The sequence below is a fragment of the Mya arenaria genome, chromosome 13 (genome assembly GCF_026914265.1).
Source record: "Mya arenaria isolate MELC-2E11 chromosome 13, ASM2691426v1".
Taxonomy (NCBI): domain Eukaryota; kingdom Metazoa; phylum Mollusca; class Bivalvia; order Myida; family Myidae; genus Mya; species Mya arenaria.
Window position 1 is genome coordinate 47,776,990 of NC_069134.1, and position 14,688 is coordinate 47,791,677.

Genomic DNA, 14,688 nt, shown 5'->3' on the forward strand with positions numbered 1-14,688 from the left:
TTGTTTTTGTCAGTACCATTTACTGATAGAGAAACGTGTGTGTTTACAGTAATAGTCTCAGACAGAAACCTCACTCGTAAGTAGTTTCCACAGTAGCAACAGTTGATCAAAGACGGGAAACCCACCTGTACGAACTAGTCTTTAGAGAGGATAATTAAATGGGGAGTCAGAGACCTAATTGATGGAAGAACTTGATTACTTGGCCACAAGGTTGAAAACACCGATTCGTTCAACAACTTCGTAGTCAGAAAGCAATGTGAAGACATGTTTAAAAATTGACCTCATCCTCCTTTCTATGACCATAATTAAACAGCTAAGTTTATTTAAGTTAATTCCTAATAACCGGGATGATGATAAAAGCCAGTCTATTCACCACTCCGGAGTTGCAGCAAAGTGAACGTAGCTGCACGTATCGCTCACGTAACAACATGTAGAGTAATAAAGGTCAGAACAAGGTGAAACATATGTGCATACAATATCGCTAAACAAAACTAAAATATTCCCCTGGAAACTTTATTTCAGACAAAATAGATCAGTATATGTTAACATTTTGGAATCACCATTACAAAAACACAAATTTCGGTCATATTTCCAATTTTAACCTTGTATAAAAAACGTTTAAAAGAATCTGTCACAAACTGGGTCCATGTTTACAAAAGGTTTCAAGGATTAATTTAAGACAAAGGACTCGTTAAAGCAACTTTTAAAATGTTAAAATAAGCATTTATATTGCAAACTTTATTTAAAATGTGTGTATATAAGAGTGAACGTTGTAAGCTCCGAAACATGCAGCAGTTACCATCACAAAGGTTCTGCTAGTAAGAAAATAATACTAAATGGCGTAATATGAAATATTTGTAGTTTTGAGTCCAAGTCTTAAACACAGAGACTTCCGACCTTTCATAAACATGGCTTTGGACATTGCAATATCTAACTGTTGCCCAACTCAAAATCTTACCTTCTATTCATGTCGTTGAAATTCATTAAAATAAATTCATTATCTGTATTTGGAAGTGAACTGATTACTTATAAAAGATATCACCGATATCACTGACACTACAGAAAACAATATCCATGTCAGGGGCATCAAATATCAATATAGCACTATTTACAACAAACGTAACCATCAGCTGTTCAAGGTGTGCTCTCAAAATGAACTATAAGTATCATTCGAACAACAAAATCACCTTCCTATTTGTCTTTCACAAGCATAACTGAGTGTGATATTGTCACAAGGAATATTATAATCAATGAACATTGTTATATACACGTTTATTTTGGAGATCCGTGGTTGGAGTTATCTATTTCCAACCCTTTATCTTCATCACTCGACAAGATTTTCTCTCTCAAGTTTAGGCGTTTTTTTAAATGAACACAAAGAAATTAGCAAAAAAAAATAGTCGTGAACCATCAAAAATAACTAACGTAATACAACTTAAAAACATTCCATACAGCGAATATGTGCAATGATTTGAGCAAAATACTAATGATCAGATATTTGAATAGAAAAATAATGCCCATCATTGATTCAATGACAGATCATTTTATACAAGAGAGAAAATCTTAGTCTACTGTTTGACCTTTGTATTTTAGACACACAACTGCACAAAACACAAATCTTCTGTCTGAATATGCTGCATGACTTCAGGATTTATATAGTTTGTTGAGAATTCTATGTTTTCATTATAAAAGCTGGATGGAAGTGACTGAAGTGATGTTCCTCAATTTGATGAACCACGCTGAGTTGCTTTTTCTTGGTAAGATACTTAGTCTGAAAAATAAATACAAGAAATGCACACTTTTGTCTTGCATAATGACAGCATGATGGAATTTCTTGACGTTTACTCTTTTATACTGCAAACTGACATGGTTCTTGCCCAAAACATTATATAAGACTGTTTTTGTTGCAAATTAGACCACGTAGAATAAGTTGTGTTTTTCCTTCATATAAGTTTTTTACAAAAACTGCAAATGAACTACACCAGAACCAGGTGTTTGGCATACAATCTGTAAATCAGATTGGGACAACATATTGCTTCCGAGATTTTTCATGCAACTAGGGCGGGGGCTTTGAGCTTATAAACCCACACCTTTTTTAACCCATTTGGCAAGCATGCTCGAGTTTAACACAATCTTGAATGAAACAATGTGGCTCTTCTCACCAGTTTTGTGCAGGTGTTGTGTTGTGGGCATGGCTATGGAGGTCAAGAGGCAACCCCCCAGTTGTACTCCAGGCGACTCAACACAGAGTTCACCAGGCAGTGACTAGTCCTGCAATCATTCAGAAACATCATCTTTTAATCACTGATTGAAATTAACACAAGGCTGCGATCCCAAATCAAACATGAGATTTGTCAAATGTTTTCTATTAGGTCTTGTTATATAAAATCTTGATTTGTGATGAATGTTGAAGTTAAAATTTGTTAATGGCTTCACAGTCATATAGAGTGGGTTACAGAAAACATAATTGTGAACAGGTACATTCTAACTTGACATGTTCATACTAAAGCGAATAAAGATAGTTTACTTCAATTTCGATTGAAAGAATTACAGAATATTCAATACATGTATCAGTATTGCATCCATCAGATAAGGGGAATTTCAGGGGAGAAAACTAAAAAAATGTAGGGCAAGTTTATGGTTCATTAGTAATGCACTTCCCCTTATTGCCATCTATATATATTTAAAGTTTCATTCCAATCCATTCAGTATTTTCCAAGATATGGCATGGACAAGTAACCATTTTTTTTTTTTAATTATCATGTAAAGGGGAGATAACTTAAAAAGATGCAGGGTAGGATTATGGTTTTTATGCGCTGCACTTTCACTCAATGCCATATATCTATATTTGAAGTTCATTTCTATCCCTTTAATATTTTACAAGATATGGCCCGAAGAAGCACCAATAAAAATAAAAATGGATAAGGGGAGATTACTAAATTATGGTAATACGACCCTAATGGGCATCATTTCAAACTATGATCAGCTTGATAACTTTTTAATGTGTATAATTTTCTGAGTTCAAAAACAAAATTTGAATGAACTTTTGCATGAAATAAATTTTTTATTCAAACTTGAATTACCCTTCTCCCATTTCAGATTTTTTTTATAAAAACAACATCACCAAAAAGACAAGAAAAATGTTTCTTGTGCACTGCATATCCCCTTAAAGCAATATATATATAGTCCAACTTTTATTTCAAGCCCATCAGTTGTTTTTCCTAAGTTATGGCCAAGACAAGCACTGATCACAATTTTTTTTTAGCGGAGATAACTTAATGATTATGCATGGTAGTTTTATGGTGTTGTGCACTGCACTTCATCTCATTGCCATCTCTCTATATACCAAGTTTTATTTTATTCCCATCAGTAGTTCTAACTTATTTTCACAAGAATGTGCAGATGGACGGACAGATGGACAGACGGACAAAGCAGCAACTATATGCTCTCCCGGCGGGGAGCATAACAAAAATGTTATATTGATCATTTGTATGCAGTTTTTACATTAAATATGGTTTCGAGCCAGCCAAACAGTATCCAATATCAACAATTGCAATGACTATCCTAGTTGTTGGCCTGTCATACATAATGCATTGACTATTATGTCTTTTATTATGTTTGCAAAATTTAGCCTTGATTAAAAAACATGTATACGAACCGTACCTGTTAAGGGATGGGTGCTTTTCTAAACTTCTAATGATGTTGTATATTTCTGTAAAGTCCCCTGGTAGATGTGAATTTTTAGTTATCTCAAACCCAGTCAACTGAAAAATAAGAAATATGAAATAATTAAACATGCAAGTTCAATGCAACAAAAAGATTTATTCAATAATGATAACCCCTAATTATGCAATATAATTTCAAAAAAATAATTGTGGCATTGCATTGCCCCTTTAAACAATAGAAGAAATGGCTTCAGATTAAAGATTATACAAAAAATCAATATCAAGTAAAGGCAGATCAATTATTGAATGCAGATGGTAGAAGGATAATGCTACTTCTCTACTGTAACAGCAAATCATATAAATGCGATTCTAAGTCTTACCAGTATATCAGTGGAGTTCGTAAAGTTAAATGATTTTACCTTGAGTAGCTGTGCGGCAGTTTTGATTCGATCGTCGTTGGGTTCAGCCAGCAGTGTAAGCAGCAGGAGACTGATGGCCTCACGCAGGAAACCCAGTCTGTGTACCTCACCATTCACCTCATCCTGTAGGGGAAATACAGAATACAGTGACAAAGATTTCACTTAGATTCAGCAGCTGGGGGTTATTAGACACTAATTAGTGCCAAAGTGGGCTTGATGTGAAAAGAGAAACATTGCCACATTCAAATTCTTTTATGCCCTTTTACAGAAAAATCACCATGCTCTTTATCAATCCTGAAGGAATCAGCAGCCTATGTTGTAATAATATGGTGTCCCAATGAATTGTTTACATTCAATAACAATTCCATTTGGGGTTCTCCGGGATATTAATTAAGTTGAAAATCCGAGCTTCACAATTTCACAGTGACAAAGGTTTGCCACAGCAGTGACCTTACCATTCACATTATCAACATGCATAAAACAAGTTCTATTATATATTACAGGAAATGTCAGGCAATTAAACACAACATTTGTGGCAATGGGATCAGACCAAACATAAAATCTTCAAATGATTTGCCTAACTGATAGTTAAACTTTCAAATTTCAAACAAGTAAATTAAACCAACAAAATGAAGAAAAACTTGTTTCAGTTTCATAATATGAAGTTTAAGTATCCGGGCTAAATGAAATAAGAGTTTTAAACCAGTTTAGCTTTAAACTATTTGAGTATGATTAGCATATACCTCAAGCGTGAGAAAGAGCTGGCCTATCAACATTGCGAGATTGGAGAGCTGGTTAAATCTGGCCGGGTCACACACCCATGCCTCCCTGTCATCATAGGCACTTTTACACCTGAAATGTAGGTTGGAATATATCATCGTGGTGATGGTTTTACCTGGCTGGGTCACACACCTTCACACCACCTACATGTACGGTCCATGAGTAGATTTGTATAAAAATGCAGGTAGAAACCAGTGGTCGAAATTAACACAAGCCCGCAAGCCCTGCACTGGTAAAATGTCTTCCGGGCTTGCTTAAATTCTGAATTCTATATAGACGAGCTTGTAAAAAAAATTCATGCCAAGCAAAAGTATAAGAATTCGGGCTTGTTTATCCAAAGTCTAATTTCGATCTGAGAAACGCAACATTATGCAGGTACAAGAGTGTGTACCAATAGCAATACAAGCCAAGAAACCAACCAAGACTGTTTTTCAATCTGAATAACTGGTTTACAGACTACCTGATATATTCTGTAAAGCTGGGTACACACATATCAACCTGTTCTGGTGTTAATGCCAAAGGTTATGAAAAGCTATGCTGCCTCAATTGCTGACAACACCAAGTAGCTCAAAAGTAGATAAAAATCAAGTGGAACAATTTCATTCCTATTTTTGTCAGAGAATATAAGCAGCCACAAAACATGTCAGTGATGACGAGAACAAATTACTTGTTGAGGAAGAGTTGTCTGAAGTTGCTGAAGGTAGGATGACTCTTCAGGTCACTTGCAAGGTATTTGCAGATCTGAGCACCAGTATAGCTGAAGTTCGGTTCTGATAAACTCTGAAATAAGAGTATCATGCAAATGAGTTCAACAAGAGCAACACAAGCATTTGCCGACTTTTGTCTGTTTACTTCAACATCATCAAAGGGGCGTTAAGTTTTTTAGCTTCTAAATGTCATTTGTTTTTTTCTCTTGACTTTTTTATATAAACTGTGGGTCGGGTAACACCAAACATGTTATTAATTATGGCCTAACTTTACTACTTTTTTATTCAGATGTGCCTCAAAACCTATATGTAAATGGCGTATATGCATATTGCCATTAGTTTCATGTGCAATAGCATATATAACATAAGTTACAGGGTTTAACAGTAGATGATCTGATAATGTGAAATGTGGGACAAAGGATCGAGTTACCAGTTCTGCAGGCTTCTTTCTGCTCAACCAATAGATGCCAGATAAACTTTCCCCATATACAGTACTAACCTATCATTCTCTATACATTTAATGACTCCATCCAATTTCGTATGAAGAATAGTTTTGAGACTGTTAGATAATTTAACAATACACTTAACAGAAACATGGAGTCTTTTTTAACTATTATATTTTAGGTTAAAGGTAGACATAATTATTGGTATATCCACAATACTCATTTTTAAAACCTACATGATTGAAAAGAATGTCAATCATCTTCTGAAGGACCGCCATGTCATTGATGCCCTTGTTGAGTTTGGCAACGATGGGTTTAATGTATTCTTCCACGTTTCCTTTTGTGGTCAGTGTAATGACAGCGATGCGAAACAACTCTACAGGGTCGTCAGTCTGTGGCATGCACAGGTTTGTCTGTGCCTGGGAAGCTAGCTTCTCAAACTCTTCAATCTCACTCTGTCAGAGAAAAAAAAGTTCCATATGATTAAACAACCTTAAAAATATGTTTAATTAATTGGTAACTTATTGATTACCAGAAAGTCCAGAATCCTGAAAATAATAAATAATTTCATTACTTCATGTAGTCTTGAATCTATTAATTAGATAAATTCCTCTGCCATTTTGCCTGCTGTGGATGTGCAAGAGTGGATTTTTAGCGACTTGGACCTCAATTTCAATTAGCAATTTTGTTAAACCTCATTTGATAGGACAGCCGCATGTATATATATGAGTCAACTCTCATGACTCTCAATCACCCACTTTTAGAGTAAAAACCAATATTGTTTGGCATGGAAAAGTTCCCCTGCTGGAAGTGGAACCCATTATCTGGTGTGCAATATGCTCATCATCTGGTCATATTGAATTAAATGAAGGCTGTTGCTTTTTCTTACCTGTGTGGGTTCAGGACCACTCATGTACAGGGTTGGCGCCTCAGGGGGAACAGGCTGTAAAGATAACATTCCCTAGTTAATTTTCAGGCTTATCATGAAGGATTATTCCAAGTAAGTTATTTACCGTAACATTGATCTTATAAAAGAAACTGTTCAGATTTACACTTTCTGCATAATGAACATATTTAACATTGTGCAGTTCTTACCTCAAACTCCGACTGAGGCATGCCAAACTTGGGCACAAAGACCGGCGCATCTGCAGACAGTGTGTATGCTTTCTTTGGGCTCGCAGAGCCAGAATTCTCACCTGAAAGTAAAAAGGTTGATAAATTTGAATTGCTCAAATGTATGAAACTTGTAATTAAAATAAGCATTATACAAGAGCTCCAAGTATCACAAAAAAAACGTCCATGCTATTTTAAGGACACTAAGTTTGGTGATAACTGTACATTAGCCAAATTTAGAGAGCGGCACTATAAAAACAGTTTTTGCCAATTCATGGGTCATAACTCTGGAGTGACTGAGGTGACATTATCAAAGGGTTGACCTAACTGATATTTTCTGTCCATATACATTCTGACCAAAACAGGTGATGATTGGTTAAAGATTTATTTATCAGACCAGTTCTCATGAAAGCTTTTTGGACACACTAGACATTTTGTCTGAATATTCTGCCCTCCGTTCTTTGAAAATATTTAAGACAGTTTGAAAATCTACCGGCAATGTCCAGCTGTCCAACTTGCTACAAGACGAATTCCAAGTAATATCTATAATTACAGGGCGATAACGCTCGGGTGATTCAAGCCATTTGGTTGGTTATCAAACTTGCCCCAACACATTTTGTCCATTCACATCTAAAAGTATTGATCAGACAAGACCTAGTTTTTATATAATGCACAAACTTAGTCGACAGAAGCCTATCAACTCTGATAGCCCAGATTTTGACATTTTACAGCCATGGGAAAAGAACAATGCTGATAAGTCCACTTCAGCTATCGGGACAGTTTCAAAACGTACCGGCAAACACTTTTCGCCAATATGAGCGGTAGCTACTTAGACAGGTACAAATACATATTATTACGTACTGTTATTCAGTAAGAGTTTTTGAAAATGGATATTTGAAAATAACAAACAAAATTCATGAAATAAATCACATTTTCATGTGTTTTGATAGCACCAGTGCTCCAGCTAGGCTTAAATAGCAGGGGGGGGGGGTCCTGCTGCCCTTTTCCATCACCCTGCTGCCTTTTTACTATGCCCCATTGTGCCCTTTTCTTGGACAAAGCCACCTTTGATTATTAAATTTACCCAACAGGTGCTGAATGCAATTGTACTACAACCTGGTTTCTCTTACAGTTTTAACTATATTTGATATTTATTAGACATTTTGTCAAGTTATTTTTCAGAAATAAGAATAAAAATAAAACATATTCATGACTTTCACACTCAAGAAAGAATATCACCTAACTGACGGTATTAACTATTAGTATTACAACACATAATATCGATTAAGCATTGACCCTTGAAAGTGCTCAATTAAGGTCATTCAATGTGCATCAAAAGTTCTCTTTTATACATAGCCCTCTACCTTGAACACCGTAATGGCACAAATTCAAGGGACAGGTGTTTGTAAAATGATGTGCACACAGTTTTCGGCCAAAGAAGCAGTAACAAAGACCATGGGTGCTCAAAGTACAGTGACAGGGGCCTTAGCACGTCAACAATCATACATAATATTTAAAGACAGCCACCAGGAAATGAACTACATATTGTAATTGTGATTAAGTTATATGTATCTCATACGAGTCAGTGCTCCAGCTAGACCTTAGTAGCAGGCTTGGGGCTCACTGTTGCCTTATTTTTCAAGAATAACTGCTATGGTACAGGGCTCTCACTAGGCTGAAATTTTTGGGAGAAGTGACTTCTCCCTTCAGTCAATTTAGGGAGAAGTGGGGAGACTTTAGGGAGAAGTGATACTTTTCGTAACACCTGATACAAAAACAATGCCATACCACACACCTAAGTTTATATTCACATTCAAATTAATTGCTATAACTATATAAAATGTTCACAAATAATGTATCATTTTTGGCTCAGGAAAAGTGTATTTGTCAATGTCACATAGTTTATCTCCAAATAGCATCTAAAATGAATCAAAAACCAAGACAGCTAAGGATTTGAAACAATCAAAATGACCTTATAAATGAACTGTCAATATAGTAGGGGGATAAATCTTATTTTGGTACGTTCGGGATGGGTACGAATGTCACATTCAGCTATGCTGTTATATACTTGTCTCTGGCTAAATAATTTTCAATATGCTGACATTTAAGAACCAAATGACATTTAAATCACTGTTCTTGCTGAAAATTTTACCAATACATAATGGGAGGTTGAGAAATTGAATTGTTTTTGACAAAATGGCGATCTTACCGATTTTTTAATGTCATTAAACAGGAGAAAAATACTGTAAGTAAACACTACATAAAGCAAAAAAAGAAGATATTTTTGTGTATACAAATAATTTTTTATCATTTCATTTTATCATGAACATTTCACTAAAACCAATCAGATATTTGTTGTTATGTCATGTTATTGATTTTCTTAGCGCCTACTTGCCGATGGCCCGAGATGGCTATGACTGTCTGCTTCAAAAACAACAATGTTTAAAATGTCTTGCATTGTTTGTTCAATACATACAGTACACTCAACGAGTTAGACCCACTTTCCTCGCTCACTCCGAGGGATAAAGTCGATGATCGCGGGTTTCCTCCGAGGGTAAAACTGTTGCCCTCGCTAAAATCCCCCAGAGTTCCTCCGAGTGGCTGGCTTACCGCCGAGTTTAATATGAACGATAGCGTTGAGAATCGTCCGATTTTATGATCCCGCGGCGGAACTCCGAGTCTAATCAGATAAGCAAGAAATCATTCTTGTTTAAAAGTTACTTATTTTTATGCTTATGCACATTGTTAAGCGTAAAAGATTCTTACATGTACCAACGTTTAATTTGTATTTATGTCCGTAAACGCCAATTGAATATTGTCTTGAATTATAAACATTGAATCATTAAAGTATATCCACTAAGTTATTGCATCATAAAGCAGCCGACTATTTACGAGATTCTGAACCATGACCTCTGACGTCAAGCGCGTGATCAATACAATGTAGAATATACTATTTATTATTGGTGGTTAAAAATAGCTATGACGTTTCATGGAATTTTCCACAGAAAACGAGGCAAGAAGGCCTTCAAAACCATGCGCTGTGAACTTTGAACGCGTGTTTGACCTCCTGATTTTCCGAAAATGTGTAACCTAGAATTGCATGTGTTTATCAGTCATTAGTAAAACATGTTTATAAGATGCATGTGCAACTAGTGAAATACGACTGCATTCTTGTGGTAAGCTAACTTCATGCTTCATGCAACACAGGCAGAGGAAAAAGAATAATAGCAATTTACTGGAGCCGTCGTAATCTGTTGAAAAATTTAATGAAATAAATATAACTTTAGCGTAGATTTTTATCTAGCGTCCGCAGAGTTTCGCGGAGTTAACCCCTCCGAGGAACGCCGAGTTCGTTATTCTTCGGTCAACTTATCACCCTCCGAGGGCCTTAAATTCAAACTCCGAGGAACGCGGACAGTCGATAAAATCATTGTGTTGGCCGCAATAGCAAAAATCCGCGGAGGGAAACGGAAAGTGGGTCTAACTCGTTGAGTGTACTGTATATCAATAACTTTTGAACTTCTTTAATGCTTGACAAGATTTTTCATAATTGTGTCGCCTTTTCAATCTGATTAAGACGAACTTATATCATTTGATCAGGGACTTCTCAATGTACATTCTGATTGGTTAACCATCAATAGCTCCGCCTACTGGCGATGTTTTGGTAATTGGACGGCACGGCCCACTTATGGGATTAGGAGATTACCTAATTTTATGAATGGCTAATTGCGGTGTTTTGACTAATGTGACAGTGGTCAAATACTCGCTGATTGGCAGATTTACAATGTGCTAATTTTTTCGGCGAAGTCAATGTCGCTTTGATGATACAAATGGGCGAAGTCTGGGAATTTTAGGCGTCCACTTCGGCTAAGTTGCCCCCTCGCGAGAGCCCTGTGGTATTAACTACACGCACACATTATGGATTGAACATCGACCCTTGAAGTGCTCCATTCAATGCACATCAAAAGTCTAAGTCTAAAGTTAGACTTAAAAATTTAATTTAAGACTGCAACTTAAAGTCCATTGTTGATGGACCATACAACCCTTATTGAAAGACCATAAAGCTCAGACTGGCAGGTCTTATGGGCTACTTTGGCTGATCCCATACGGCCCAATTTTGGCAGATTAGTTACAGCCCAAATAGGTAGTCTGTCTGTACCATTAGTCTAAAATAATAGACTTGTTATACGGGATTCTTCCAATCCCTCATGTCTTAATGGGTTTGTGTAAAAACTGGGGGTGTTTGAAAAATATTGATATTGTATTCAGTGAAGTATTGTATGGTTGAAATGAATAAAAAAGGTTTATATTCATATTTTACTATGTAAGTGAAAAGTTATTTTGCACAAAACAAGCATTTAATGCATTAAAACACATTATTTACCTTTCTAATACAACGAAAGTTGACTGACACAGACAATAATTATGCCAAGCGGAACAACTCGACCCAATCCTAATAATTCGGCCACCTCCGACAAGCTTCGAGATAGACCTCATAAATACAATCGTAACAACTCGGCGATGGCCGAAATGTTATGATTGATTTAGAATTGTTAACTGAACCCTTGCAGGTGCCCTTCATGTATATATCGTTGTTTTGACAGAACGAAATGAAGAAAAACCCGTCAAACTCATAATTATTCGTTGGATATTTATTTTGTGTGTACGGAACTAATATAAAATAACATTATCAGGTAATATTTCTTGTTTTTATGATACAGTACACTCCACGCGGAACTACCACTTTCCTCGGTGACTCGGAGGTGTTTTTAATTTATCGCGGATTTCCGCCGAGTACGCAACCTTTTTCCTCGCTAAATTTCGCCGGGTTGCACCGAGTTAATCGTTTTCTATGGAGGGTTTTATTGCCGGTAGCGCCGGTGATCGAATCGATATATTGACCTTATCGCGGAACTCCGCGTGTTGTGCATAGCTACTACAGAACATTGCTTCTGTTAAAACAGTATTGAATAATAAGATAATTAATTTTTCAAAGTACAGTAAGTTTCTTTTTAAAAACAATTATCGAAAATTTCCATATCAATTTTCATCAGCATCGTCTAACAACTGTTGTTTTTCACATTATGTAATTGAAAGATATACCATAGCGTGCGTTTGTGTTTGTTATTGTCATCTTTCTCTTACTATATTAAGGTGTTGAAAACTTAAATTAGATTGGAGTAATGAAGGTGTTGAGAACTTTGTGTGAATATTTTTCGGTCTTTTTTTCCAAATTGCATTTTACCTGACTTATTAATTTATCCGTACTTATCAATGGTTTTAAACTTATTTATAACGCATATAAGTGTAAATCCTTCATCAAGTTAATTAAAATCCCATTAAACACCATTTTATACATGCATTGAAATGAATAACACATTCTATCGGCTTAAGATCAAACAGTCACTCTGTGTGACGTCACATAACTCACAGTTTTACCCACGAGGATCTCATGGAGAGCATGTATATTGTTATGCAGGATTAATGCGTCTGAGTGGTGTTTTCGAATGTAACTGGAGTATTGCATTTCCAACTTTAATTCATCACATTAATTAGTTACCTATATCATTGAATGTGTTGACTTTTATTGATGATTCAATAAGTATAACTGTACATAATTGCTTCATTCAGTCTATAAGTGTGGTATAAGTTTTTAAGTTTATTGGCAGATTGTTTTACAAAAATGTCATGTCTTTGTTTTCTTAATCCCTTGATTGCCCTTGTTGTTTATTTAATCCTCCAATAAATATTTCACACTTTCTCTTTCTACATGCAATACATCGTTTAAGATGGGTATTTACCAATTAACTTGTCACAGTGGTGTACTATACGGTTAGGTAATCTAGCCAGAATAAAAGATGAAAATCAATAATCTTCTTCGTGAAACTTGGTAAGTGTGAAAGTTACGATTGATGTCCTTTGGGTGTCCGAAAATTAGGTACACGAAATAAATTATTTTTATAAACAATTACGGGTGTAGCAAAAATTATCAAATAAATTAAACAAAATTAGATACAGTGGGAGATTCTTATCGGTTTTCCTCCGAGTTTCGCGGTGTTTTTACCTCAGAGTAACACGGCGATTGTAATTATACGGTCCACTGATCAGCCTCGGTGGGTGAACGAGTAAAAACGCCGAGGAAAGAGGATTATGATCAATTGGATGTCGAGTCCGCGATGACCAAAATCCGCCGAGGAAAAAGGAAAGTGGTAGTTCCGCGTTGAGTGTACTGTATTTTATAGACGTAATATGCTTTAACCCGGAATCCCAATCGGAATAACTACCCACTTTTCTTACAAAACCTTTATGATCAATTTCAACCGTAAAATACTTCACTTGATACAATTTCAATATTTTTCAAACACCCCCGGTTTTTGCACAAACCAGTTTAGATGTAAGGGATTGGAAGAATACAGTATAACACGTCTTTTATTTTAGACTAGCTCCTAGGATGCCTGCAGATCTTTTTTATTAACACTATACATAACTGAGTTATAATATTCATAGCCAAAATGTAAAGAAAGGACTTAATATTCAAGCCAAACTATAAAGAAAGGAATTAATGTTCAAGCCATACTTTCAATGTAGCATATTATCATGACGTAAAATATTTCTTTAAAAATCATCCAAATTCAAAAATAATTTACATTTCAAATTCGAAATAGCAAAAAAATGAAATTGAAAACTAATATGTTCATATAGACATGGTCGAAATATGAAAACAAATCCAGCTTATCACACATCAGCATGATCAGGTGAAACACGCCAGATGTTTTGTTACTGCGATCACCAATCTCACCATTTAATCCATTTTGATAGTCTGGCTCTCCGCTTCCGTCATAATTAGAAGTCATAATGAACTGGTAATTTAAATGCTGTACAAGTGTTGGTGGTTCGCAAGTCTTATGTAGAAAAATGTGACTAAAATTTGTTTCACAATAAAAAAAATAACACTGTTCATTCACCTCGGGGTTATGAATCGGTGACAATACATATCGAATACAATGATCGTCGTCGCCATCATCGCCGTCGTCATCATCATCATCATCATCATCATCATCATCATCATCATCATCATCATCATCATCATCATCATTATCATTATCATCATCATCTTTACCATCGATTTTCATCAATCGCGACATTTGATGTACAGTGGCCACCTTCCTGACATTCACTGGATTGGCCGCCATTCCTATACTGGGATAGACGGCAGTACCAAGTTTCAAGTTTTATTAATCTCAAGGCCAATAACTGAGCACGTGTGATATGCATATAGCTTAAATGAAACACCACATTGTAAAGTAGGATTCTTAAAGAAGCTTATTTAACAATGATGCAGTATAATACTATAATTCAATCTAAAGTAAAAGACAATATTGGAGCATTGGAACTAAGTATTACAAGTGATACTGAAACAAAATTTCCTTCATTACTTAATAAGTTAACCTAAGTGTCCCTTACTTATGAAGTATTTAAAAAAAAAAGCTATTGGCTAGAACTTAATTCAACAAAAGTGCCTTCGACATTTCAACAATAGAACTTTATATATACGAGTCAT

At 35.6% G+C, this 14,688-nt stretch overlaps 1 protein-coding gene across 1 annotated transcript; it reads right to left on the minus strand.

Annotated features, from left to right (window-relative positions):
• Nucleotides 1-499: 499 nt before the first annotated feature.
• LOC128215531 (polyadenylate-binding protein-interacting protein 1-like) lies at nucleotides 500-14,103 on the minus strand. The gene is made up of 10 exons (XM_052922215.1): nucleotides 13,927-14,103; nucleotides 7,110-7,210; nucleotides 6,904-6,957; nucleotides 6,251-6,469; nucleotides 5,532-5,644; nucleotides 4,828-4,936; nucleotides 4,085-4,207; nucleotides 3,664-3,764; nucleotides 2,163-2,271; nucleotides 500-1,771 (listed from the first exon to the last, which is right to left on the minus strand). The coding sequence occupies exons 1-9, from the start codon at nucleotides 13,979-13,981 to the stop codon at nucleotides 2,205-2,207; spliced, it is 942 nt and encodes a 313-aa protein (XP_052778175.1). The 5' UTR covers nucleotides 13,982-14,103; the 3' UTR covers nucleotides 500-1,771; nucleotides 2,163-2,204.
• Between the last annotated feature and the right edge of the window lie 585 nt (nucleotides 14,104-14,688).